Source organism: Eschscholzia californica, unplaced genomic scaffold (assembly GCF_041429995.1).
Source record: "Eschscholzia californica isolate CP2 unplaced genomic scaffold, dmEscCali1.0.p SCAF_3, whole genome shotgun sequence".
Taxonomy (NCBI): Eukaryota; Viridiplantae; Streptophyta; class Magnoliopsida; order Ranunculales; family Papaveraceae; genus Eschscholzia; species Eschscholzia californica.
The window spans coordinates 48014261-48041494 of NW_028238420.1; the positions used below are offsets into that span (position 1 = coordinate 48014261).

At 37.2% G+C, this 27234-nt stretch overlaps 4 protein-coding genes and 2 pseudogenes across 6 annotated transcripts; 3 read left to right on the forward strand and 3 right to left on the reverse strand.

Moving 5' to 3' along the window:
- Nucleotides 1-351: 351 nt before the first annotated feature.
- Nucleotides 352-10896, reverse strand: LOC147551095 (uncharacterized). Its single transcript, XM_086668525.1, has 7 exons — nucleotides 9031-10896; nucleotides 5869-6013; nucleotides 5547-5607; nucleotides 2022-4920; nucleotides 1384-1427; nucleotides 639-789; nucleotides 352-562 (listed from the first exon to the last, which is right to left on the reverse strand). Exons 1-4 carry the CDS (start codon nucleotides 10883-10885, stop codon nucleotides 2965-2967), a joined length of 4017 nt encoding a protein of 1338 aa, XP_086524651.1. The 5' UTR covers nucleotides 10886-10896; the 3' UTR covers nucleotides 352-562; nucleotides 639-789; nucleotides 1384-1427; nucleotides 2022-2964.
- On the reverse strand, nucleotides 730-2214 carry LOC147551096 (putative sugar phosphate/phosphate translocator At3g17430 pseudogene; annotated as a pseudogene).
- A 1218-nt stretch (nucleotides 10897-12114) lies between the features above and the next one.
- LOC147551097 (pfkB-like carbohydrate kinase family protein) lies at nucleotides 12115-15135 on the forward strand. Its single transcript, XM_086666149.1, has 5 exons — nucleotides 12115-12633; nucleotides 13126-13373; nucleotides 13457-13748; nucleotides 14129-14281; nucleotides 14452-15135. The coding sequence occupies exons 1-5, from the start codon at nucleotides 12259-12261 to the stop codon at nucleotides 14836-14838; spliced, it is 1455 nt and encodes a 484-aa protein (XP_086522275.1). The 5' UTR covers nucleotides 12115-12258; the 3' UTR covers nucleotides 14839-15135.
- Nucleotides 15136-15992: 857 nt separating this feature from the next.
- LOC147551098 (cytochrome P450 94A1-like) lies at nucleotides 15993-17720 on the forward strand. The gene has a single exon (XM_086666148.1). It carries the CDS (start codon nucleotides 15993-15995, stop codon nucleotides 17484-17486), a length of 1494 nt encoding a protein of 497 aa, XP_086522274.1. The 3' UTR covers nucleotides 17487-17720.
- Nucleotides 17721-18867: 1147 nt separating this feature from the next.
- Nucleotides 18868-20674, forward strand: LOC147551099 (cytochrome P450 94A1 pseudogene; annotated as a pseudogene). The gene has a single exon (XR_015236961.1). The product of XR_015236961.1 is annotated as a cytochrome P450 94A1 pseudogene (transcript).
- Nucleotides 20675-20938: 264 nt separating this feature from the next.
- LOC147551100 (tRNA nucleotidyltransferase cca2-like) lies at nucleotides 20939-26754 on the reverse strand. 2 transcript variants are annotated; one of them, XM_086666151.1, is made up of 15 exons: nucleotides 26329-26754; nucleotides 26038-26168; nucleotides 25576-25693; nucleotides 25393-25445; nucleotides 25225-25274; nucleotides 25046-25144; nucleotides 24307-24416; nucleotides 24034-24161; nucleotides 23379-23445; nucleotides 22888-22971; nucleotides 22548-22610; nucleotides 22205-22349; nucleotides 21717-21884; nucleotides 21447-21544; nucleotides 20939-21371 (listed from the first exon to the last, which is right to left on the reverse strand). In XM_086666151.1, exons 1-15 carry the CDS (start codon nucleotides 26656-26658, stop codon nucleotides 21267-21269), a joined length of 1749 nt encoding a protein of 582 aa, XP_086522277.1. In that variant the 5' UTR covers nucleotides 26659-26754; the 3' UTR covers nucleotides 20939-21266. The 2 variants fall into 2 exon arrangements, with proteins under 2 accessions (XP_086522277.1, XP_086522276.1); XM_086666150.1 differs by having other exon boundaries at nucleotides 23379-23457; nucleotides 26329-26743.
- Between the last annotated feature and the right edge of the window lie 480 nt (nucleotides 26755-27234).

The following is a 27234-nucleotide window of genomic DNA, read 5'->3' on the forward strand; positions in this document are numbered from 1 at the left end:
AGGCGAAGGATGATGGTTAATCAAACACCATGAATAGGGTCACTCAAGAAGAAATTCAACCGTCCACCACCCTTTGGTGTAACGGATGGACACCCCTCTTAAGACCATGAGGTCGTGAGATTGAGTCTCGGTAGAAGCAGTTGCCATCAAGATTTATCCTATGTAATTTAGGCTATGAATAATGTAGTAATTTGTCGGCCTTTAGGCCTCTTCGTTGTCGGGCTTTAGGTCTCTTTCATTCTCAGTTTAAATTAGGCGGTTATCGTGCCCACTACATCTCCATGATGCATCAATGCCTTGTAACGACTAACGTAGACCGTAGTCGAATTCTCAAAAAAAAAAAAAAAGGAATTGAGTTGAAATATACTATGAGTTGAAATATATTCATTATGAAATCATAAAAACATCAAAACTACAAAGGCCCCAAGCCACCATAATGTGTGCCAAAAACAACAAAATTCTATAAAGAATGCTACCTAAAAGCAACTGGTACTAGTTGAGTGCTTAATTACAGGAAAATTCGGAGTTTTTCAAATTCGGGTATGCCAATATATCATGACACCTGCTGTGTGGCTGCTAAACCTGAGTTCGACTGATATGGTATAATCTTGAAGATGGGTGCCAATATATCATGACACCTGCTGTGTGGCTGCTAAACCTGAGTTCGACTGATATGGTATAATCTTGAAGATGGGTGCCTCTTCATCCACACTTGTATCAGTCCGAGAATCAATCCTTGTTGTTATTTTCTAGGTATAAGTCAGATGACTTCATATCTGCCTTCCAGACCTGTAACCATTAAAACCAATAGAATGGCATTTGGAATTTACCAATACCAACCAAAACTATAACAAAAGAACCCGTGAATATCACCACCAAGAACTATATATTAACCCTCGTCTTTAAGGTTTTCGTCTATACCACCTCTTAATAATAATAGGTGTTATGAAGACAATCTAATGTGTATGGATGGGTTTCCATGTTAAGATTTAGAATGTGTAACAGTAGTCCTAAGGTGCAATTCGGTCTCCTTTTGCCGCCACCACCGAACAATATGCTCTTAGTTTTCAAGCACTTACGGGAACTTGATACACAAGCAGCACCCTAGATATATTATCATTCCTAGGATATTTCAGAAGAACATAAACTGATAAAGATGTACCGATTGCATAACCGATAATATCCAGCCCAGTAATTGCTGATTCAAGAAAGATAACTGTTGAAAGAGCAATCGAGATCCAGTCTTTTAGAACACCAGCTACACGAACTGAGACTGTTCCAGTTCTACCGATAACTAAGAATGTCGAAAAGCTCAAAGCTAGAGCACTAAGAGCGTTCGAGAAAAAAACCAGCAATTGAACTGAATCTGTGAAACTTCCATACCTGGCTTCTCAAGAAAATACCAAGGAACAAACAGACACACGAAACTGCACATGAAAATAGCAACATTTCAAGCGCATTTCTAGAATTCTTATCCAAGAAAAATATATAATAGCAATACCAACAAGCTACGAGGTAAGATAAATAGTTAAATTGCTGAAATGCAAACTATTAGAAGAGAAACATAAAGCAAAAACAGAGAAAACAGGAGTTTTTTGCATCCAGCTCTTCATTAAGTTCAAAGACACTATCTCGGCAACAATTTTAAGGCTGAGGATATCTCTATACTCACTGAAAATGAAAAAAATATATAACGACACTAAAATGCTGGTAGTACAATTTAGAGTGAAGCCCTTCTTTTGTAGAAGGACTTAAGTCAAAACCAGCCTAAGAGCCTCGGCAGAAATGCCTATAACCTGGTCAACTGCATCTTACATTAAAATGCATGTCCCCATACGTGGAAATAACGACACTAACGCTGACTAGCAACATATTCAAGAACAAGTCACACCTTAATTTGTCAGTTCCGCATATAACAACCATGAGACACGCTGCACATTCCAAACATCAAAAATAAAAAATTGCAGAAGTTCTCCAAGGAATTGTCTTGAATTTAGCTAAATATGGGGGTTAAACGTTACCACACTTAGAGCTTTGAGCATCCGAATGAAGGCAGCAGAGATGTGCAAATAAGCAGTGCTTCCGTACCAAATATTCCAGGAGGAACGAAATCATGTAAGTTGTAGACAGAAGTAATGGTGACTACATCTGTGAAAGATTATGCTGTTTGACCAACTTATCAATACCAGCAATGAATAAGTTGTAGCAAAACATTACTAAAGACCCTTGCTTTTGTAACAAAAGAGTCTCATATTGTGCTGATTGGTGCCTGGTAAATTATAAAGAGACGAATAAAACAGAATAACAACTAACCAAAGGCCAGATGCAAAGAAAGATGGCACTTAAAAGACTCCCACATGTTGCATATCTTAAGAGAAAAACAAGCGGAAGAAACTAGAACAGCAAAAATTATCATAGAGAAATAATAGGCTTACATCCCAATTGTAATTTTGACGGGTATTGGGTACTACGACATGCACAGAGTAAAACCAAGAAACTCTAAGAGACGAGAACAACCAAATAGGTAACTTTGCCAACAGTTATGGGAAAACACTAAGGACACAAACAAACAAACAAAAAAACAGAAAATATTAATGCAAATACACATTAGAGTATAGAGATGCCCAAATATAAGAAGGTAATGGTATGATGTCAGGTATGATATGAATAAAGTAACTAAACCCATAAGAGATAAAAAGATGCCGAACTGATGTCAGCAAGTCCACTCATGATTTCCAGAGATGTGGCGAAGACAGGAAAAGAGAATCCATATTCCATCAAAACCATGAAAGCAGATTTACACTTATCGTGCAGAAAATACATGAAAAGTGGGATTAGTAGGGTACTTGAAGATGAACCCTAGGTGACTTTTGTAAGCAATAACTTGCACGTTAAAAGGTGTGTTGTTTATCCACAAAAGAAAGAAAGGACAAAGAACAACAACAATAACAACTTGGTCAGACATCAAGTCTCTTTGGTACTTGGGTTTAACCTCCTCAGTGCATCCATGCCTTCAGGACCTAACTGATCCGTCGATAAAAGATCCACGATCATACCTGCGATATTTGCTGAAGGCGAATAGCCCTTGTCAGTCATTTCTTGTAAAAGTTGCATCGCCTTATCAATCTTTTTCTTTCGAAAATATCCCAAAATTATAGTATCGAATGTGTATTCATCCGGTGGATAACCTTTCTTCGTCATTTCTAAAAACAATTCATTAGCTTCTTTCAGAAACCCTGCTTTACAAAACCCATTTATCATTATGGTGTATGTCACAGTGTCAGGCTCCAACCCAGCTGTAGAAATTTTACTGAAAAGCTCTTCAGCATCTAGAATTTTACCTGCCCTGCACATTCCGTCAATCATGATGCTATAGATTTTGATATCTGGTTTGATGAAACTCATTTGCATCTCTTGAAGTAGTTCTTCTGCCTCACAAAGACGCTCATTTTTACATAATCCATCCATAAGTGTTGTGTAAGTGATGATATCCGGACACTGACCACGAGACTTCATTTCTTTGAAAAGTTCCTTAGCTTCCACAACTCTTCCCACCACTAATAGACCACCAAGAAGAGTATTATAAGTAACGACATTACGATTCAATCCCTTCCTACACAGTTCTTCATCTACCCTCATGGCCTCATCAATCATCTTTTTCTTGCAGTACCCATTAATCAATGTGGCGTACGTGACCACGTCGGGTGCATGCCCCTTATGAACCATCAAATCAAAAACTTTAACTGCCTCAGTCATACGACCCTTCAAACAGTATCCATCGATTAATGAACTGTAAGTGAAAGTGTTAGGCTCCTTACCTATTCCGGTCATTGCTTCTAAAAGTTCATGCCCTTCTTCCACCATTCCTTCTTTGCAAAGAGCATCAATAAGAGTGCTGAAGGTTACCACGTCAGGGGAGATCCCACGATCGATCATGTTGTGGAAGATGCCGACTGCTTCTTTCCACCGGTTTGAAATGCATAAACCTTGAATCAAAGAATTGTAAGTTACAACATCCGGCCAAATACCTTTAGAAATCATTTCCGAGAACAAATCAAGACCAACATCTACCAATCTGTCTTTACACAGACTATCAATTATTGTGCTATAAATCACCACACCAGGTTTACAATTTCCATTCTTCTCCATATCTCTTAACAACTGAACAGCCGATTTTGTGTTCCCCACTTTGCAAAGCCCATTTATAAGCGTCCCATAAGAAACAACATCAAGTATATCCTTTCTCTTAGACATTTCCTCAAACACGGCTACTGCCTGAGCAATTTTATCAGCTCGACAGAGTCCCTTGATAAGTGTGGTCAAGGTTATGGTATTAGGTTCAAGACCACATTTCAAGAAGTTTGCTAGTACAGGGAAACTAAGATCTACCATGTTCATGTTACAATATGAATTAATTAAAACGTTGTAAGTACAAATATCAGGTTGAGTTTCAACTGAAGTCAGTACCATTTGTTTGTATAAATGAATAACAGTAGTATGATATTTCATTCTTGAAATTACACCCAATAATTGATTAAAAGGATAAATAGAAGGTGAGGGTTTAATATGAAGCAATTTATTAAATAAAACTAGGGCATCATCATACTTAATAGTCCCCGATTTACACCCATCTCTTACAAAAATCTCCAATTTTTGGGTTATGTCAATAACATGAGGAAAAGAATTCTTGGGTGTCCTATGATTAGGGTTAGGAGTTGAATTTGAGTGTAGTTTTAGTGAAAGATAAGATAGAGATGAAGAAGAAGCCTTACTTGAAGCAGTTCTTGTTAGAGCCATTTTTGTGTCTGAAAGTGTGGACTCTCTCATTCGAAACGATTTGAAAAAAAAACAAGAAGTTTCATGGGAAGTTCTATATGCGCCTTCAGCTCTTGCTAATGGCACCTTCACAACAACCCCTTGTCAATCTGTTTGAAAATTTATAACCTAATAATTTGAAGCGAAACAATTACTGAGTTGAAGTAGTAATGAACGATGAGTAGTGAAATGAGATGGCCGAGCTATGTCTAGTATATGCTTGATTGCCATTTTTAGGTTTCCACATAGGTTAATTTCTAGGGTTTATGTTCGGAGAGTGTTAAAGTGCCCCTTTTTTTTTGTTAAAGACGCCATAATAGTGCGAGAAGACACTTCCACCCAAGGATATAGGTGCACCATGGTCTAGGTTTACTTTTTTTTTTTGAAAGGTCAGCATACTTCAAGAGGTGTGACTCTTTGTCTAGAACCCTAAAAAAACAACTTATACTAGCTGAGAGTGCTTAACTAGAAGAAAATTCATCTATACTCAAACTCGGGTATACCATGACTCTGTGTTGTATTGCCTGATAAACTCGAGGTCGACTGATGTGGGATAAACTTGAAGATCGGTGCCTTTGTGGAGGTGTTGTATTGCTGATAAACTCGAGGTCGACCGATGTGGGATAATCTTGTAGATCGGTGCCTTTTCGTCCACACTTGTATCAGTAGAAGGATCAGCCCCTCCACTCTTTCTTCCATTTTTTGCTGTTATTTTGTGGGTACAACCGTACTAGTGAGAAGACTTCATATCTGCCTTCCATCCTGTAACCATTATAACCATTAGAATGCCATCTGGAATTACGAATACCAACCAAAACCATAATAAGAGAACTCGTGAATATCATCTTCCAAGAACGATATTTTACCCCCTCGTCTTTAAGGTTTCTTTTCCGTAACATCTTTAACCAGTAATATGTTGTTATGAAGATAATCTAATGGGTATGGACGGGTTTTAACTGGTTAAGATTTAGAATGTGTATCAGTAGTCCTAAGGTACGATTCCGTCTCCTTTTGTCGCCACCACCGAAAAATATGCTCTTAGTTTTCAAGCACTTGTGGAAACTTGATACACTAGGTCTAGCAGCACCGACGGCATGACCGTTAATATTTAGCTCAGTGATTGCTGATTCGGAAAAGATAACTGTTGAAAGAGCAATCGTGATCCAGTCTTTTAAAACATCAGCTACACGAACTGAGCCTGCTCCAGTTTTACCAGTTACTCCACTAAGACTATCGAAAACTCAAAGCTAGGGCACAAGGAGTGATTGAGAAAAAAATGCAGCAATTGAACTGAATCTGTGAAACTTCAATATCTGGCTTCTAGAGAAAATACAAAGGAACAAACAGAAACACAAAACTGCACATGACAAAAGCAACATTTCAGGCGTATTTCGTGAATTCTTATCCATAAAAGATACATAATAGTAATACCAACAACAAGCTACAATGGAAGAGAAATAATCAAATTGCTGAAATGCATATTTTTAGAAGCGAAACAAACAGAGAAAGCAGGAGTATTTGCATCTGTGAAAGGTTAAGCTGTTTGACCGACTTCTCAATACCAACAACAAGTAAGTTAGCAAAAACTTACAAAAGAGACTCATAGTGTGCTGATTGGTGTTAGGTAAGTAAAAAGAGACCGATAAAACAGAATAACTGCTAACCAAAGGCACATGTTGCATATCTTAGGAGGAAACAAGCGGTAAGAAACTAGAACAGCCCCAAAATCATTATAGAGAAATAATAGGCTTACATCCCAATAGTCATTTTGACAGGTGATACGAGAACAACCAAATAGGGCAACAATGTCTGAATTGGAGATATTTGCTTCAAGTTCAGGCAGAAAGAAACTGATCAAGAGACGGGAATGCTACTTTTATGAGGGAAAGGTAAATTTGCTAACAGTAATGACAAACACTAAGGAGACACAAAAAAAAGGAGAATATCGATGCAAATACACGTTAGAGTATAGAGATGCCCAAACGAAGGAGAAGGTATGATGTCAAGTATGCTACTTATGGATAAAGTAATTAAACCCATATAAGCAAAAAAAAGATGCCGAATTGATGTCAGCAAGTCCACTATTCCTTTCTTGACACTTGTCCCGACACATTATCTCCACCTCCATCATGTTTATAATGATATTCCTGTTTTGGCCTACCTATTACCTATATTAAGGTCATATTGCTTGAAAAACACCCTTAAGTTCCAGAACACTGCAAACCGATGAGTAACAAAAGTGTAGTATGCCATTTCGACATAATATAGTAGAAGATAGATATTGCATTTCGTACGAAAGTGAGTGAAAGGAAACACCTGCAGATAATAAGACACAAAAACGGCGGAAAAAAAACTACCTTGAGAAAGCAAACAAGAATAAAAGTTGCTAATCCAGTAAAACCTGATAAGAATCATAGCAACAGCAGGGTACCTATAGCCAGATCAGGGTGGTCGTAGAAGTTCCCACTTTCTTCTGTCGTTAACCCCAAACCATAGCCAAAAATAAATCCATCTGCCGTAGTCAACAACACCGAGCTGTTTTTGTTTAAATAAGCGAATTAATATTTTATCCAAAAAGTTGAGTATATATAAAGGAAGAAGTCAGAGAGAACTAGATTGTTGCAAACAGCCTCCCGACTGTTAAACGAAATCTACATCCGGCACCCACATTTTACCCATCCAATAGTATAAGTTTTTCTTCATAAATAAGATATAGTAGAGCGATCTATTGGTTTTTTCTTGAAAGTTGTTGTTCCTGCCTCTTCAAATAGACCATATGGTTGCGTGGGGGATAAGTTCAAGAATGTTGATCTCCGTCCATTGAGCAACTAGATTAAGAATGTTGCCGGGCAGACACCACGTACAGTTTATACTCTTCAAGAAATAGGCCCATACATTGAAGGTCTACTTGCAGTGGACAAAAAGATGTGAAACCGACCGCATTTACATAAGACGCATCAGTTAGCAAAAGTGACACCTCTCTTGGTCAGGAATCGATAGTGTGGATGCTATTGATGGCATGATTGCACTGAGAGATAGCCATCTCGGAAGGGGTCTGTGAGCAAACTGTAATGGCAATTAATTGGGGAAATACCAGCAAGGATTCCTAGGAAGGAAGCCATAGTCTCACATTCCCAATCATTGGTGTTACGTCCAAAACTCAAATCCCAGTAGACACCTCTCTCACTGATTGAGTAAAGTTCAAATGTCGACTTGTTCGAAACGCTAAACAGAGGAATTCCACCTACAAAGGGTTGACTCATACACCACGCATTTTTCCAAAACAGAATATTTTTTCCATCTCCCAACGATTCCGAGCTGTCGATCTCATATAATAAAAAGCAATAAAAAATTATCCAAGTTTATCTATATCTCTTATATATCCTGCATAGCTGAAGTCGAAATTATTCCAATCAAAGATGAGGGCTGCGCAGTTATGAGTTGACAACAGAAGGAAAAAAAAAAACTTACCCCTACAAAATCTATTTAAATACTAGACTTCAGTTATGAGTTGCGGCAAGAACGACTGAGCGCCAGAACAGTAACATGTGCACTCTTGAGAATTTTAGAAGCACCAGGGTCGGGGTCAATTGAAGTTGAATGGTTACCCAAACACGTCTAATTCTACTCAGCAATTGCAAGAAACAAACCAAAAAAACCATGTCAAGGCTCATGCACTAACACTATCAATCAAAGCAAATGATAACAAAAGCAAAATTTCCGGAGTATTGAAGATGTAGCAAAGACAGGAAGAGATAACCAACATTCCACAAATAGCATTGACCTAGATTCATTCCATTTGTTCACAAAATATAGTAAAGAAAATGTAACTTACTACTGTAACTAGAAATGATCTAAGGCTGAATTTTCTAAAGGATGGCAAACTCATAAAAAGGTGGGTAGTTTATGCTTCAGCTCTATAAGGGAAAGAAGAACAAACAACTTGGTCAGATATCTTGTGATGTAAACATCATCATGTCTGTATCGTACTTGGATGTAACCTCTGCACTGCATCCATGCATTCACGACCTAGCTAATTTTTTGAAATACATGAAAAAGATGTAGCAAAAACAGGAAAGGAGAATTCAGGTTCCACTTAGAGATAATCCCCAGGTGATTTTTGTAAAGGATAATTTGCTCATTGAAAGGTAACTTCTTTATGCTTCAGATCCTCAAGGCAAAGAAGAATGAATAACAACAACCTGATCAGGCATCATGTCTGTATTGTGCTTAGGTCGAACCTCTTCAGTGAATTCATGCATTCAAGACTTAATTGACCGGTCGATAGAAGATTCACTATCACACTTGTAATATTAGCTGAAGGTGAATAGCCCTTCCCAATCATTTCGTGTAAAAGCTGCATTGCCTTATCAATTTCATTCTTCCGAAGAGATTCTAAAATTATAATATCGTATGTAATTTCATCCGGTGGATAACCTGTCTTCGTCATTTCTAAAAACAATTCATTAGCTTCTTTCAGAAACCCTGCTTTACAAAATCCATTCATCATTATGTTGTATGTTACAGTGTCAGGCTCCAACCCTATCGTAGAAATTTTCCTGAAAAGCTCCTCAGCATCTAGAATTTTACCTGCCCTGCACATTCCATCAATCAAGATGCCATAGATTTTGATATTTGGTCTAATGAAGCTCGTTTCCATATCTTGAAGTAGTTCTTCTGCCTCACAAAGTAGGTCATTTTTACACAATCCATCCATAAGTGTCATGTAAGTGATGATATTTGGACACTGACCACGAAATTTCATTTCTTTGAAAAGTTCCTTAGCTTCCACAACTCTTCCCACCATCAAAAGACCACCGATAAGAGTGCTATAAGTAACGACATTACGGTTCAATCCCTTCCGATACATTTCTTCATCTATCCTCATGGCCTCATCAATCATCTTTTTCTTGCAGTACCCATTAATCAATGTGGTGTATGTAACCACATTGGCCTCATGCCCCCTATGCACCATTGAATCAAACACTTTAACTGCCTCGACCATACGACCCTTTAAACAGTATCCATCGATTAATGAATTGTAAGTGATAGTGTCAGGCTCCTTAGCTATTCCTATCATTGCTTCTAAAAGTTCATGTGCTTCTTCCGCCATTCCTTCTTTGCAAAGAGCATCAATAAGAATGCTGAAGGTTACCACGTCTGGGGAGATCCCACGATCGATCATGTTGTGGAAGATGCCGACTGCTTCTTTCCACCGGCTTGAAATGCATAAACCTTGAATCAAAGAAGTGTAAGTTACAACATTGGGCCAAATACTTTTACCAATCATTTCGGAGAACAACTCAAGACCAACATCTACCAATCTGTCTTTACAGAGACTATCAATTATTGTGCTGTAAATTACCACATTAGGTTTACAAGTTCCCTTCTTCTCCATCTCTCTTAACAACTGAACAGCCGATTTTGTGTTCCCCATTTTGCAGAGCCCATTTATAACCGTCCCATAAGAAACCACATTAAGTATTTCCTCTCTCTTAGACATTTCCTCGAACAAGGCTACTGCCTCAGCAATTTTATGAGCTCGACAGAGTCCCTTGATAAGTGTGTTCAAGGTTATGGTATTAGGTTCAAGACCACATTTCAAGACGTTCGCGAGTACAGAGAAACTAAGATCTACCATGTTCATGTTACAGTATGAATTAATCAAAACGGTGTAAGTAGAAATATCAGGTCGAGTTTCAACTGAATTTAGTACCATTTGTTTGTATAAATGAATAACAGTAGTATGATATTTCATTTTTGAAATTACACCCAATAATTGATTAAAAGGATAAATAGAAGGTGAGGGTTTAATATTAAGCAAATTATCAAATAGAACAAGGGCATCATGGAATTTAAAACTCCCTGATTTACACCCATCTCTTACATAATTCTCCAATTTCTGGGTTGTGTTAATATAATCAGGAAAATAATCTTTGTTGGGTGTGTTAGAAGAAGAATTAGGGTTAAGAGTTGCAACATTGGAGTGTAGGTTATGTGAAAAATGAGTAATGAAGGAAGATAGAGATGAAGAAGAAGCCTTACTTGAAGCAGTTCTTGTTAGAGCCATTTTTGTGTCTGAAAGTGCAGGAATCAAATTTTCTCCTATTTCCATTTGATAAAGAAAAGGTTTACGGGGAGTTCTATGAGCGCCTTCAACTCTTGCTAGTGGTACCTCACCAACCTCTTGAGGCCTTGACTTAGGTCAATCTGTTTAAACCCTCTCATTCTAATGGCGCATAACAAGGTCCAGGGCTATTTCAAAAGCACTTCCCTAATAGTTTCATCTCAAACGACCTCTATAACATTTTTTTTTTAGTGGAAGGAGCTTTATAACATTCTCCCACCCATCGTGTCATCTGTGAAGAAGTTATCAATCATCGTCATCGTTTTATTCAACAACAAAAAAATTATCTTTTTAAAGAAAAAATGGTGATAACGAGCGTCATAATTAACTACTCGTAATTCTGAGTCTGATAAATAAAATAGTGTGGTCAAACTAATTATGTACAAAATCTCAGATTGTTTGTTCCATGTTATGTCAAAATATTTTAATCAAGTTCATGATACACCTTCAACAAAAAAAAAAGTTCATGCTACACAGTTTGGAATACGTAACCACAATGATAGGAGGCAACCTGAGTCTTGAAATACATTTTGTACAATCCATTCTCGACAAATTAGACTCTACCATTTTTTGTAAAATTAATCAAACTGATTCATCTGAATTAAATGACGGACAACAAAAAAAAAATCCTATGAACTAGACTAATTCGAACATCACCACCCAATATTAGTTAGGTTCCTAGTTGAATCAACTCTTTAAACGTCCTTATTCAACAAATTTGCAATTTTTTCAGATCATACTCGTTTCGAAGCTAAGGCACAAATTATTTTAGGAGGAAAAACAAGAAGAAGTACTAAAGCATGCGGTGTGCTTTTACACTCCAGAGGAAGAGATGTTAACGGCATTTAACAACGACATTACGGCTTAGGGATCAAATGTTGAAGTTAGCTTAGGGGTCAAATGTTGAAGTTAGTATGCTCGGCTTGAGAGAAGGCGCTAGTAGCAATTTTGGGAATATTGTGGGGCGCCAAGAGAGAGGAGGCCCCATGAATAATGGGCCATACTGATTACATTAAAAAAAAACTTTGATAAAGCCCGGGCCTCTCTCCCTACTCATATTTGTCAGGTATGAAAATGAGGACCCAAAACCGGCTTAAACAGTACTGGTTTGGTTTCGGGTAAATAGGTACCCGTTGCCATCATACTACTCAGAGTCAGACCAGTGATGGGTCACACTGCCTTCATAAAAAAAAACTTGCATAAAGCCCAGGCCCAACGAATAATCTGTCTCTCTCTCTCTCTTTCTCTCTTTCTCTCTCCTAATTCCTCTCTGACTCTCTCTCTCTCTAACCTCTGCGTATTTTGGTTCCGTCTCAATGCAGCTACAAACCCTCAAATTCCCACTTTCCTGCAACATTTCTCCCCCAAAATCGAGTTTTAATCAATACCCACAACTCATTAATGGAACCTTCACTATAGTATCTGCAAAAGTCAGAGCATCTTCAATCTATAATTGCAAAGGAACAGAAATTTCCGTCCCAAAAACTCTTTCCACTAACTCTTTCCATTTCTCAGGTAATGGAGAAGTATGTGAAACTCCTAATAAAAATATAATCTTTAAGGAGGTGGGTATTGCTACTCTTGCTAATCTCTGTGTAGATATTGTCCTTAATGTTCCTACTCTACCTCCACCTTCTTTCCAAGAAAGAAAAGCTTATATGGAACAACTATCAACCTCTCAACCTGATAAGGTTAGGGTTTTTTTTTAATTTCTCTCTTCTTTTGTTTTGCTTCAAAATTTTGTGTGTTTTTCTTCCAAATTTGTTTTGGGTGTGCTTATTTACTGTCATTTTGGGGTTAGGGTAATTATGTTTGTTTGATTTCTATATAGTAGTTAGTGAAGTCTATTTATCATATGGGTATTGATTAGGTATAAAGATTCAACATAGCTAATTGGGTTAACTCCTAATACAGACATAATCTCAATTTGGTCCCATCATTAGTCTAATCTCATTAAGTTTGATACTGTTTTAATGTGTTTTTTATCCGAGGTATGAATGTTAAAGTGGGTAAAACAAACCGAAAACGGTATGCTTCATGCTTAATGACCTTTTTTTCCTTCTTCTAAATGTATGATGTCTATTTTCTTATGTGGTTGTTATTTTCTGCAAGATTAATTATACCTAAACTTAATTTGTTACATGGGATTTGATTTGTACATGATAATGCGACTATGCATAAAGAAATACTGGGAAGCCGGTGGAAACTGCAATGTGGCTATAGCTGCAGCGAGACTGGGTCTTAACTGTCTAACAATTGGTCATGTGGGTAATGAAATCTACGGGCACTTCCTCTTGGATGTGCTGCGCGATGAGGGTATCGATATGGTTAGAATGAGTGTAGATACTGATTTTGTTGATGATGGGTCTTCTTATGAGACGCTTCTATGTTGGGTTTTGGTGGATCCATTACAGAGACATGGATTTTGCAGGTAAAGAAATTTGAGTTTGCATTCATGTTGTCTTAGTGCTTGAATTTGATGCAAGTATCTAACTACTGCTTTTCTTTTATTAGTCGGGCTGATTTTCGTGATGATCCTGCATTCAATTGGATGAAAACACTTTCTAGAGAAGTGAAGATGGCGATTAAACGGTCCAAGATTCTATTCTGCAATGGCTACACATTTGACGAGCTGTCTCCTGGTTTAATAGTCTCTGCGTTGGAGTATTCCGCAGAAGTAGGAACATCAATATTTTTCGATCCTGGGCCACGTGGAAGTACTCTTTCTACTGGAACACCTGAACAACGGAGAGCATTTGACCAGTGCTTGAGGATGAGTGATGTTCTGCTTCTAACGTCAGATGAGGTGTGACAACTTCTCTCTCTAAATCTTTAATCTCTATCGCCTTTCATTTTGTTCAAGAAGTTATAACTGACTACATATTTAAGAATCGGAAAACTCAAAATGGGTAACAAAACTTTGATGGTAGAAGTTGATCACTACCTGGTGTAGACATCCAACCTAAGTTAGACTAAATTGAGTTCAGGACTAATTCTTGCGAGAATTATCTATTTATTGAAATGAATTAAGAACCGAGTAAATTTACAAATTTGTCTTCAGAGTTAAATGTTATCGCCTTATCGGTGCTCCTAATAAGTTGTTTCCCAATTGTTATGATATAAAGCATTCCATGTCTGTTATCTCGTTATATCTAATCCATGCTGATGCTATAAGTGAAATCCCAGGCTGAAGCATTAACTGGCATCACAAATCCAATTCTGGCTGGGCGAGAACTGCTCAGGAAAGGCGTGAACACAAAATGGGTTATTGTTAAAATGGGCTCGAGAGGAGCAATCCTAGTCAGTGATTCGAGTATCACATGTGCACCTTCATTTATGGTATCTATTTCTGTAATTTCGGATCAATTTCTTGTATCGTTATAACTTTTAACAATGGAACCTTGATCGTTTTCTTTTATACTAGCTTCTGCCTTTTCACTAGCCTTCTCACTTATAACATACATATGTTGTACTTGTTAAAGCTTTGATTGATTCTGAACTCCCTTTAGGTGGACGTAATCGACACGGTTGGGTGTGGTGATAGTTTTGTTGCTGCTATTGCATGTGGGTTCATACATGATATGCCGTCAGTTCATACATTAGCACTTGCAAATGCAGTTGGAGCTGCAACTGCCATGGGCTGTGGAGCCGGTAGAAATGTTGCTACTTTACAGAATGTTCTCGACCTCGTTAAAATTTCAGAACTGAAAGAAGAAGAAAATTTGTGGAACTCATTACTCGACGAACTTACTGATTTGCCTGAAGTAATTATTCTCTCAAAAACAATTTTAAATGGAAAGAACTCTCGTGTGAATCATGTCTCGCTCCAAAAAGTGGTTTCTGAACTCCTGCCTAAGCTCGAAACTGTACATGAGCATAAGATAGTTCCATCTTGAAGGATTAAGTAATTTGCTTATAGAACCATTTTTCCAAGATTTTCCGATGCAGATATAGACACTTCAACACGAGAGGAGGATTGACGATTGCTTGCGTGAATGGATGAAATTCTTTCTTTGTTGATTGAGAAGCTGACAAGATTGCAGCTAATTTTTGTAATATTGAATGGGGTATTCATTGATTGAAATGATTCTAGCATCTGTTTTTTTTTTTCAGTTCGCAGAATAGAACCAAGGTATTGTATTTTGGGTTTGAACTATTTGTGGTTTCAGAGTATTGATATTGCTCTATTTTTAGATCTTTTTCATGGTACACTGATGTCGGATCTGAAATCTGCCTCGAGGTCGGATTTCACTAGACTCAGATTCCAGAACATTTGTTTTTGTCTGATTTACGGTGCCACACTCGAAACACCTACAATTTCAATATTGTTATAGCAAGCAAGCATTTTGGTTAAATTCCTAGCGTAAGCTCATGCTAGCAAATCTCTCGAAATTCATATGGTTATGAAGCCAAAATTGTAAACCTTATTTTCTCTTCTAGCAGATGAAATTAGTGAAGTTCGACAGCATTTTGCTCAAATTATTTAATGAAACTACCATAATACCTGGTTTTATTTTGGGATCTATTCTTTTGTCTAGCAGAAAAGCAAGGAAATTATCTTTATCTTCTCATTCTCTCATAGCGCTAGATCTGCCCGGAGGTAGGACGCGCTTCAAGATGAGATAGTTGTGTCGCCGTGGTTGAAACAAGTAAATGAAGAACAACCACAAAATGAGCAAAGAGATTCAATGAAGTATACTAATACCTATTACTAAAACATAGGTCCTAAAATCTGATGTAAACTCGTTCCTGGAAGTTTCGGTGGAATAAATGTGACAATATTTCAAGATATCTAAAATCAAATTGAATCATCTGGGTCCATTGGCTCATTTTTCGATTACGATCTCAGGCCTGAAAAAACAAAGTGAATTAGATTAGAGACTGGACAGTTTGAACAGGTCTTCCGTTTCTCCACACTACAAGCTTAAACAAGATATATGTGGACTAGGTAAACCCACAACATAAATATCTCTATCCTTCTTTGTACTATTTGTCTACATTTCTAAATTCTTTACATGAAAACACAGGGCAATTTTACACATATTCAATCATGTTAGAGCTTGGGTTCTTAGCTTCAGTCCTTCTCTTTATCATCTGTCTCATTTACATTAAGTTTTCTTCATCTTCGACGAGTATTATACCTACATCATACCCATTTATTGGGTCTTATATAGCTGTTATATTGAATCGAAATCGACATAATCAATGGGCAGAAGAGATTCTTAAGTACTGCCCCACTGGAACTTATACTCTTAAAGGTCCTTTTGGTGCTTGTCAAGTCTCAACTGCAAATCCTGAAAATGTAAAACACATACTCAAGACTCAATTCCATCTCTACCCAAAAGGTGATATTTTTACTACTACACTTTCTGATTTCCTTGGCACTGGCATATTTAACACTGATGGTGATAATTGGAAGTTTCAGAGACAAATATCTAGTCATGAATTTAACACTAAATCTCTTCGAAAGTTCGTTGAAGATGTTGTTAACACTGAGCTTTATGATAGATTAATACCCATTCTCTCAATGACAATGGATAAGAAATCGGTTATTGATCTTCAAGATATCCTTCAAAGGTTTGCTTTTGATAATATTTGCAGAATCTCTTTCGGGTTTGATCCTAGCTATCTTTCTCCATCACTTGAACGAGCGGAATTTGCAGTTGCATTTGAAGATGCTACTCGAATAAGTAGCGAACGATTCACTTATCTACTTCCGTTGTTTTGGAAGATTAAACGATTTCTCAATATAGGATCAGAAAAGAAACTCAAAGAAGCAACTTCAAAAGTTCGAGAATTCGCAAGAAATATTGTACGACAAAAGAAACAAGAATTGGAAGAGAAAGCTTCATTAGAAGCTACTGATCTTCTGTCAAGGTTCTTGAATAAAGATCAGTTGAATGATGATTTTGTGATAGATATTGTTATAAGTTTTATTTTAGCAGGTCAGGATACAACTTCAGCAGCTTTGACATGGTTTTTCTGGTTAATTTCCTGCAACCCGAAAGCTGAAGAGGAGATAGTAAAGGAGATAGAACAAATATCACAAGAACAAGCCAGTTACGACGATGTGAAGGACATGATATACATCCACGCCTCGCTCTGTGAGAGCATGAGGTTGTATCCGCCTGTCCCGGCTGACAGTAAAGAGGCGATCAGAGAAGATGTTTTACCAGACGGAACGGTTGTGAAGAAGGGAATGAGAGTAGCATATCATCCATATGCAATGGGTAGGATGGAAAATTTGTGGGGTCCAGATTGGATGGAGTTTAAACCAGAGAGATGGTTTGAGAAGGACAAAAGCACTGGGAAACTAAGCTTCTTAGCCAAGGATTCTTATACATATACAGTTTTTCAAGCAGGACCTAGGATTTGTTTGGGGAAGGAAATGGCATTCATACAAATGAAGATGTTAGTGGTTGAGATTTTACGTCGATTCAGAATTGTACCTGCTCAAGAGAAGGGTTTTGAACCGGTTTTTATTTCATACCTAACTTCGAAAATGAAAGATGGATTTCCTGTGAGGATTGAAAAGAGGGATTGAAGTTCATTGAATTCGGATATGAAATGTATGAAGTTCAGTTAGTTTCTTTCTATAGTTATTTTTATATTTCTTACATGATCTCCATATTAAAGATACTTATTTGGTATTGTATGTCTGTGAACCGTGCCCTACTAAGTGGAAGGCCTACGTTACTACCATTTTCTGCTCGGGCTAGAAGTTTCCGAACTATGTAATATATCAAGATAGTATCACTAATGAAAGTAATTTCTCGTCCATGGCGACTATTTTTATGACCAACACGGTTTTCTGCGTCCCAAGTGATCAAAACGGTTCATTCTACTGCACCTTCAGCGACGGTTCTGCCATACCTTTTGCAGAGGTTAATAGGTTATACCGGTACACCTTCTCAGACTGTTTATTCTGCTGCATCTTCTGCCTCTGCAACGGCTTATTCTGCAGGACCTTCCAGCAGCGTGTCGCATCTTTATCAGTGGCTGTTAGAGGGTTTAATCAATATATAACCACAGATTTCATTGACACATTACATGAGCTCACAATAAATTATAGTGAATTGTGTCTAATTATCGAAGATAATTAGTTATAATCACATGGTCAGTCACGTTTGGTGGGCATTTGGTGTAAGCTTGTCGGATCGGTACCAACCCGCACTTCACTTGTAAAAGCTTTTTTATATATATACTTCTATTCCATTTTAAACAACCTGGTCTCAACCGAACATGTATATTGCAATCACAACGACAAAATCTAGTTGAAGTGTTGAACCGTCTTTGCACGTTTCGAATGAGTCTCTCTCATCCAATCAAGGCGTTCCTCTGAAGTGCCAGAGGGTTGAGCAAGCTTCCATTCTAGCAATTTATCTTGCTGCCAATTAAAATGACTATCAGAATTTGTTTTGAACTGGTACCGACTACTCACTTCTCATCCCACCTTTAGCAGTTTCACTGCTTTATTTTCCGGGCTTGGTAAGTTTTTCGAACTTGAACTGGCTGGCAACCCAATGTAGTAGGTATCTAATTTATTTTCTTCTGGAGAATGGTCGGATATTTCTCTATCGAGAGAAATTTGAAGGGTAACTTCGGAACTTTTTTTGTCCCTGTTCTTGGAAATCCAAAGCCTTCGAAAAAGGTTTCGCTTCCTATTTGTGAGAGGTTATGTTTGTTGTTTGTATCTAAATCAGATTTGAATTGGCATGATCATAAATAGTTTGGAGCTGGTTGTTTGTTCTGAGTCTAATAGTTTAGGGCAGGTGTTGGAGCTTTTGTCTTTCTTTGTATCTACTATCTTTGTAGAAGCTACCCTCCATTTGAAGGAGTCAAATAAGAACTGGTTATGGACTTACTTTTGTTTCTCCTTATGAACTTTTGTTAGATAAGTAAAATCACATCAAATTTACATCAGGTACTTCCTTTTCCCCACACAACAACCCTAAACAAAATATATGTGGACAAGGTAACTCACAACATAATTACCTCCAACCTTATTTGTACTATTTGTTTATATTTCTAACTGAGTGAGTGATTGGAAGTATCTGAAAAGAAGAAACTAAAACAAACTTACCACTCTCTTAATCTTTACATGAAAAAAAAAACAGGAGAATTTTACACATATTCAATCATGTTAGAGCTTGGGTTCTCAGTTTCAGTCATTCTCTTTATCATCTGTCTCATTTACATGAAGTTTTCTTCATCTTCGACGAGTATTATTCCTAGATCTTACCCATTTATTGGTTCTTATATAGCTCTTGTATTGAATCGAAGTCGACATAATCAATGGGCAGAAGAAGTTCTTAAACACTGCCCAACTCAAACTTTTACTCTTGAAGGTCCTTTCGGTGCTCGTCTAGTCTCAACTGCAAATCCTGAAAATGTAAAACACATACTCAAGACTCAATTCCATATCTACCCAAAAGGTGATATCTTTACTACTACATTTTCTGATTTCCTTGGCACTGGCATATTTAACACTGATGGTGTTAATTGGAAGTTTCAGAGACAAATATCAAGTTATGAATTTAACACTAAATCTCTTCGAATGCTCGTTGAAGATGTTGTGAAGGCTGAGCTTTATGATAGATTAATACCCATTCTCTCAATGACAATGGATAAGAACTCGGTTATTGATCTTCAAGATATCCTTCAAAGGTTTGCTTTCGATAATATTTGCAAAATCTCTTTTGGGTTTGATCCCAGCTACCTATCTCCGTCACTTGAACGAGCGGAATTTGCAATTGCATTTGAAGATGCTACTCGATTAAGTAGCGAACGTTTCAGTCATCTGCTTCCGTTGTTTTGGAAGATTAAGCGATTTCTGAACATAGGATCTGAAAAGAAACTCAAAGAAGCAACTTCAAAAGTTCGAAAATTCGCAAGAAATATTGTAAGACAAAAGAAACAAGAATTGGAAGAGAAATCTTCAATGGGAGCTAATGATCTTCTTTCAAGGTTCTTGAATAAAGACCAGCTGAATGATGATTTTGTGATAGATATTGTTATAAGTTTTATTTTAGCAGGTCAGGATTCAACTTCAGCAGCTTTAACATGGTTTTTCTGGTTAATTTCCTGCAACCCGGAAGCAGAAGAGGAGATAATGAAGGAGATAGAACAGATATCAGAAGAGCAAGGCGGTTCCGATGATGTGAAAGATATGATATACATTCATGCCTCGCTCTGTGAGAGCATGAGGTTGTACCCGCCTGTTCCGTTTGAAAGTAAAGAGGCGATCAGAGACGATGTGTTGCCAGACGGAACAGTTGTGAAGAAGGGAATGAGAGTAGCATATCATCCATATGCAATGGGTAGGATGGAAAATTTGTGGGGATTAGATTGGATGGAGTTTAAACCAGAGAGATGGTTTGAGAAGGACAAAAGTAGTGGAAAACTGAAGTTCTTGGCCAAGGATTCTTATACATATACAGTTTTTCAAGCAGGACCCAGGATTTGTTTGGGGAAGGAAATGGCATTCTTGCAAATGAAGATGTTAGCAGTTGAGATATTACGTCGGTTCCGAGTTGTACCTGCTCAAGAGAAGGGTTTTGAACCGGTTTTTACGTCATACCTGACTTCGAAAATGAAAGACGGATTTCCCGTGAGGATTGAAAAGAGGGTTTGAAGTTCATGGATTTCGGATAAGTAATTTATGTATGAAGTTCTGTTAGTTTCTTTCTACGTTAATAAAGGTACTTACTTGGTACTGTTATTTCTGTGAAACTTGGCCTACTAAGTCGAAGGCCTCAGTTACTACCATTTTCTACTCGGACTAGAAGTTTTCGAACTGTGTCATATATCAAGATATTATCAATTTATCACTACGAAAATCGATTTCTCCTCCATGGAGACTATCTTTTTATGACCAAGAAGACTGTTTTCAGCGTCTTAAGCGATGGTTCTTTGTCTTTTGCGGTTGTAACGGTTTCTTTACAAACCTTCATAGACAGTTTTTTATATATATCACTCCCATTTTAAACAACCGGGTGTCAACCAAACGCGTATATTTTAATCACAAAGGCAAAATCTAAAAATAGTTTTAAGTTTCATTGTGTAAGTTTTGCAGTGTACTTCTCAGCATTCCACAAGAAAGAAAATGCTAACATCATCTCCTGCAGCCTCAAATGGATGTGTAGTTAGTGCTAGAAAACCAAATTAGTTAGCTCCACAGAACTTGGAGGAAATCACCTCCAAGAGTTAAACCATCGCGAAGTCACCATTTTCTCAGTATCATGATGTTTGCCGAAGTAGAAAGGAGGATGTATTCAGGCATGTTGAGCTTTACAATGCTGATGAGATAAATCAAGTTTAAGAGTTAAACCATCTTTGCGCGTTTCGAATGATTCTCTCTCATCCAATCAAGGCATTCCTCTGAAGTGCCAGAGGGATGAGCAAGCTGCCACTCTAGCACTTTATCTTGCTGCCAAGTAAAATGACTGTCAGAATTTGTAGATGCACAAGTTCATATCTAGTTCAGCCCGGAAAGACTACTTACCCATTCCTTGACTTGTGGACCTCCTGTCTTGAGCTGCAAAATGTTCATGATTTCTTTCCCATTAACCAATGGTTTCATTTCCCATACATTTTCAAGCCCTGCACATAATACATTTTCACATCAAATGAATTTTATGACACAGGTACAATAATATTTGATATTCGAAGGGCGAGGAAAAGAAGTTAGAATCGTCGAAACTGGGTGGCAAGTCCACAACTCCACATAGACTTTTGAATCACAAAGATCGAGCACATATTATATTGGTCATACCTAGTCCACTGATGGTCGCTTCGACATTTTTGAACAAATTTTTGCTCTTGTCTAAATCCATCTGCTTGTCAGGAGAAATGTTGGTTAAATCAAAATTTATTGGATATAAAAGTGTCGACGTCAACAGAGCAACACGCCAAAAACCTTTTATTTTACGTAAAAGCAATCCTGCATAACCAAAAGAATAAATTTAAAGTTAAGAGGTTAATTCGATCAGATAAAATGACGCATATATATTGCAGACTTTCAGTAAGAGTTCATGCATATCAAAGCATGAAATTCCCAAACAAGCTCTTGCTAGTTGACTGATTCATAGATATTGTCTTCCAAATCACACTATTTTTCGCCTATTAATATCGTTCCATTGATTATAAGCATCTTTCCATGGTACATCTGATGAAAAACTATAATCTATGAATTTTGTAAGATGAATTTGATAAAATTAGTTCAGTTCCCAATAAACAAAAAAAAGTCCGTAAATTTTCAACCTGACGAGATTCGCTTTCTTGCAGCCTCTGACACATCAAGATTTTCTCTTCCATTACCAGCTTCAACATTTTCAACATCAGCATTAGATGATAAGGAAGCAATCAAGGATATGAACTGTTCTGATGCACTGTGCAAACTTATGACCTAGAAAAGGAAAGGTTATACGTTCACCAACATCAGTTGCACACAATTTGGAATCTCTAACACTACATAAAATAGCATTGACCACAAACTATACAATTATACAACAAAACAACCACAGATGGCTTTAAACACGAATACGAGGGAAACATGTCATAGAAGAAGCAAGTGATAGGGCTATAAAGCACAAATAAAGCTGACCGTGTCTGCATCACTAGATTTCAGCTTGAGAGAATTCCTGAAGATGTAATCCACAACAGGAACCTGGAACATAAAACATGTAAATTAGGCTTGGATTTAACTAGTTAACTATGTATCTGAAGCAACTGTATCTCCGGACAGAGTATCTAATAGTACTAAGCCTAAAAGTAGAACAGAAAGGGGGCCATATAGACTGAATAATGTTCTCTTCTTTATAAAAATTTATTTAGTAAACAAACAACCTTCAATCACATGTAAATGATCAATGAGAGATCAGAATAGCTAAACTAAAATCGAAGAAACAAGAATAGCTAAACTAATATAAAAAAAAAACTGTTACCTTTTTCGCTTTGTTGTCTAAATATATGCATTTTCTAAGAGGAAGTAATAAGTTGGAATACAAGTAAAGCCTTGTTTGCTCATCCTACAAATCACAGGAAAACAATAGGGATCGTAAGTAACCTGTAGCAAGCATCCCATATCTGTAGATATAAATTGTGATCGCGAGAAAAATAATGAAACTTGACAAATAATACTTGTTGTAAATATAATAAAGGTAAAAATAAAATAAATAGTTCCGAATGGTGGTGTATTTGCCAACAGGGATAACTGAATAAGTTAACAGAAAGTTATATACTTATATAGCCTATACCACATCTCGTATCCACTCTTTTGTGAAACACAATAGAGGTTCTCATAGTATGTAAATACTCGGAACAAGTACAAGATATCAAAGCAATCACCAGACTACTGTATGGTTGGTTTTCTTGGTACAAGTTCTAAGTTTTAAGATATTGGAGGCTGTAGAGAAGTCTACTCTGCAAAACTTACACTGAATGTACTGCTTCCAATTAGTTGTAAGAGGTTCCATGCAGCATCAATGAAAGAAATGCAAAGCCTGGAAAAATTGCTGTAAAATGTAAGAAAATCACATCTAAGCACATCAACTGCAAAGCTTACAAAGTTACAATTAGTGAACGAAAGAGAGATTTTGATCCCAAAGGCTTATAAAGAGATAAGTACTAGTCACTAGCACTACCATAAGATATTCATTAAATGAAATAGTATAATAATAGTAACAAATAAAACTATAAAAAAAATCGAAGAGAAACAAAAGAATTGGAAGTTAACAATTCCATGCAACGACAGTTGGCAACTCGGCTACGGACTTGCCGATGGTATGCTAAGATTGACAAAGCAGTGGTGCTTCTACTATCCTTGGGAAAGAACTTTCTGAAGTTTCTCGTGAAGCTTCAAAACATAAACGAACAAGCCCATGAATACCAACTAACATTTTCAACGTTAACAGCTGCACAGCTGCAAACTGTGTTGGTCAGTCCATATGCGATACAGCACCCAAAACTTTCTACTAATATTCACAACTGTCAGCTGTACTCATGCTGAATTTTGTGACTTCAAATAAATTTCAAAATTATACCGTGAATTTCAGAGCTAATCACAGTAGCAACACAAGATAGTTGACAACCTGTCGGATCCTTCTGACAATGCAGGCTCGGCCTTAGGATGAAGACTGAAAACAATCCAAAATAGCTTCAAATCACATATGTGCGTCATTGCTTGAACTGGTTGATTGCCAGACATCATGAGATCAATCTGCACGAGGTTGGGCATGAAAATATAAGTTCCTTCTATAACTAACAGATAGCAAGTTATATGATGTGAAATGAGTTGGATATTGGGTTAAAAACATGTCCTCAAGGTAACATCATGTGAAACGTGTCTTTAAAACTTCACATACTTCATGGCCGACACGCTCTCTGCTAATTTTATCTGCAATTGCAGCTCTGACCTCATCACTGGCAGCAGCTTCTTTTAAATCTTTATCAAGTGCGAATTCAAACCTTGCCGCTGCAAGTTTTAAAAAATCAATATCACCAGAGGAGGCCTAAGTGCATATGATGATAAATAAGATTAATCTACTTGCAAAAAATTAGATTAAGTTACATAGTGAAGTCAATAGAATATAACAGTCACATATCAACAGTTATTATCATTCGCAGAATGTGGCATCTTGATTTAGGTGATGAGTTTGATGGCCAAGTTAGCCGAGATTGGCGTTAACATGTATAGCAGAGCCCATAAATGTTCACTTTAGAGAAACATTTGTTTTGAGAACGAATGCTTTACCCTTGAAAACACCATGTTGAATAAAAAAGCAAACTAAGGTTATATGATGTGCCCCTAATCCTAAACATTTTACCAAAATTCAGGTAAGCCAAGTCCTGTAGAGTTAGCTATTCATGAACCATAGCTGTTCAAAACTTCAAACTGCAATTTGAAAAATTTGCTTTCCAAGCTCTGTATGGATGGCCCACTTGCACCCAGTTTCAAACAATAGTCTATTATATATTCATCCATAATCGAACAGAAGCTGTAAAATAAAGATCAAATCACTAAATATTATTTTTTAAGAATAGGAATGTCACAGCGTTTTTCCTATATATGAACAATAAAGCGAAAATAGGAGCATGTAGTACCAAATCGGATAGCTCGAAGAACTCGTAGAGGATCATCCAAGAATGTTTCCTTCGGAGGTAAGGGTGTCACTATCTTTCCGGATTTTAGATCCATTATACCTGAACAGAATTACGTCTTAACAAACCAATTTCATAACTTAAAGTGCATACATCATATACGAAAGTTCACCAACTCTAACCTCGTCCAGTGATATCTTCAACTGAATCAGTGTTGATGTTATAGAACAAACTGTGAAAGATACAAAAATGTCCATTACTATCATGACAAATCCATAAGTGAGCATTAAGTAGTCACAAAACTTTGGATATTAATGCCACTCTTTTATGAGTATAGAGAGTGCAACAACCTATTAATCGTTAAATCCCTTCGGTATGCATCCTCTTCAGCAGTGCCGAACTCCTGCAGGACATTAGGTAGGCATGTATCAGTTTACTCAAGATCCTAAGTAATTGGCAGAAACAGTGATAATTGAAACCATGCCAAGAACAGGTGACTAAAAATTGTAATGTTTTTTCTCCTGTGTCCTTACCATTGTAGGAATGCGACTGTTTTCACTATAGCTTTCAGATCTAAGGTTCACAAAATCAATCCAGATATCAAAGAGACGCATCCTCGCTGTTTCCAAGTGTTTTGACTGGTCAGGATTGCTGCAAAATAAACAAGGTTATATTAAAACTTGTAAACCATCAAAATACAAGTTAATTGCAGAACAAGCAAGCTTTTCCAAGAAGCATCACGGTAGAAATCACCGAATCTTTAGAAACTGAACCGACACAAAGATATTTGGAAAACAATAATTTTCTGCTTCTCTAGCCACTATTATCGTGAACTCTAAAGAAGGTCATTGAACAATAAGGTTGAAAACCAAAAATCAACTGAAGCCTACAAGTATAGATGTTAAGAAAATAAGGGTATGTCTCCAAGTTGAGAATGGAAAATATGAAATCAACTTTCAAAAACCTAAACCTAATGGTTGAGTAAGAGTAACAACCATTGAATGACACCAACTCCTTGCGTCTCTTCCCCTGTAAATGACAAGTACTCATTGACCTTATCACAGAATTCACGCCCCAACATATTGTCTAATGCAATATCAATATCATTAGAATCCTTCCCTAGAAGCTGCAAAAATGAAAACCAATAACTTCATTATCAAGTAGAAAGTTCAAAAGCCACAAATCCACATGATATCCAAGACTACAGTCACTACACTACAAAAACCTAGATCTAGAGGAGTACATCAATGTCGAAATGAAAAATACTACTGAAAACAATTTCAAACCTTATCGCGAACCCAACCGCCGGCAACTCGAAGTTGAGTTTGAAGATTGAAATGATGAAGCACTTGAAGTAATCGTTCGAAAATTTGTTTTTCTTTCTCAGTAAGATCAATTTTATCTTTAACGTGAATAGTAATCGGTGAAGATGACGCCATTGTTCTGCAAGAAAGACCTCTGAAAAACCCTAATCTGGATTTGTGATGGAAGTGCGGGAAATTTATAGTGTTGGTGGGAAGAGAGGCGGTTATTTTGAAAGAGGGCGGGTGGGTTGACCTAAATAAGTAAAGTCGGTTTGTTAATAGGCGTTGAAAATTCAAGGAAATGATTTCCATATTTTTTTTAAGCGGAGAAGAATCGATTTCCACTCCTTAACTTCATTCTTTTTGTTTTTAGGTCTTCCAAAGTTCCAATATCCACGGTTGAACGGTGGTCCAAAGCAGTCAATATCAGGAGGTTCTAAAAGCGCCCCCATGTTATTGTTTTCCCTTCCCCATTTACGAGGGCGGCTAGGGGTGGGGAAAAAGTTTGCGAATCCGGATCCGCCAACCAACTGTCCGAGCCCGATGTATCCATAGGTGCCCTGTGTTCGAGACAGACGCTACCCGTCTAAACAGCCAAGTTTAGTCGGACAGCCGCGAACAAAAGGTTATAACCGACCTTCCGTCCGAGTCCGCTCGATAAACCCGACCGATTGATATTTTCGACTTAGACATTTTAATCGTATATAGAGTGTTATAATCAATTACTGAATATAGTTAGCATTACAAACTTAAACGTATATGGATGGAAGACTACATTTCTTATTTATAAAGTTTTGTATCTCTTTCATCTCAAAGAGTTAAAAATGTGGAGCTATGTTATCGTTACACAATAAGTTTTGGTCTCTACATTTTAATCCTACATCATAG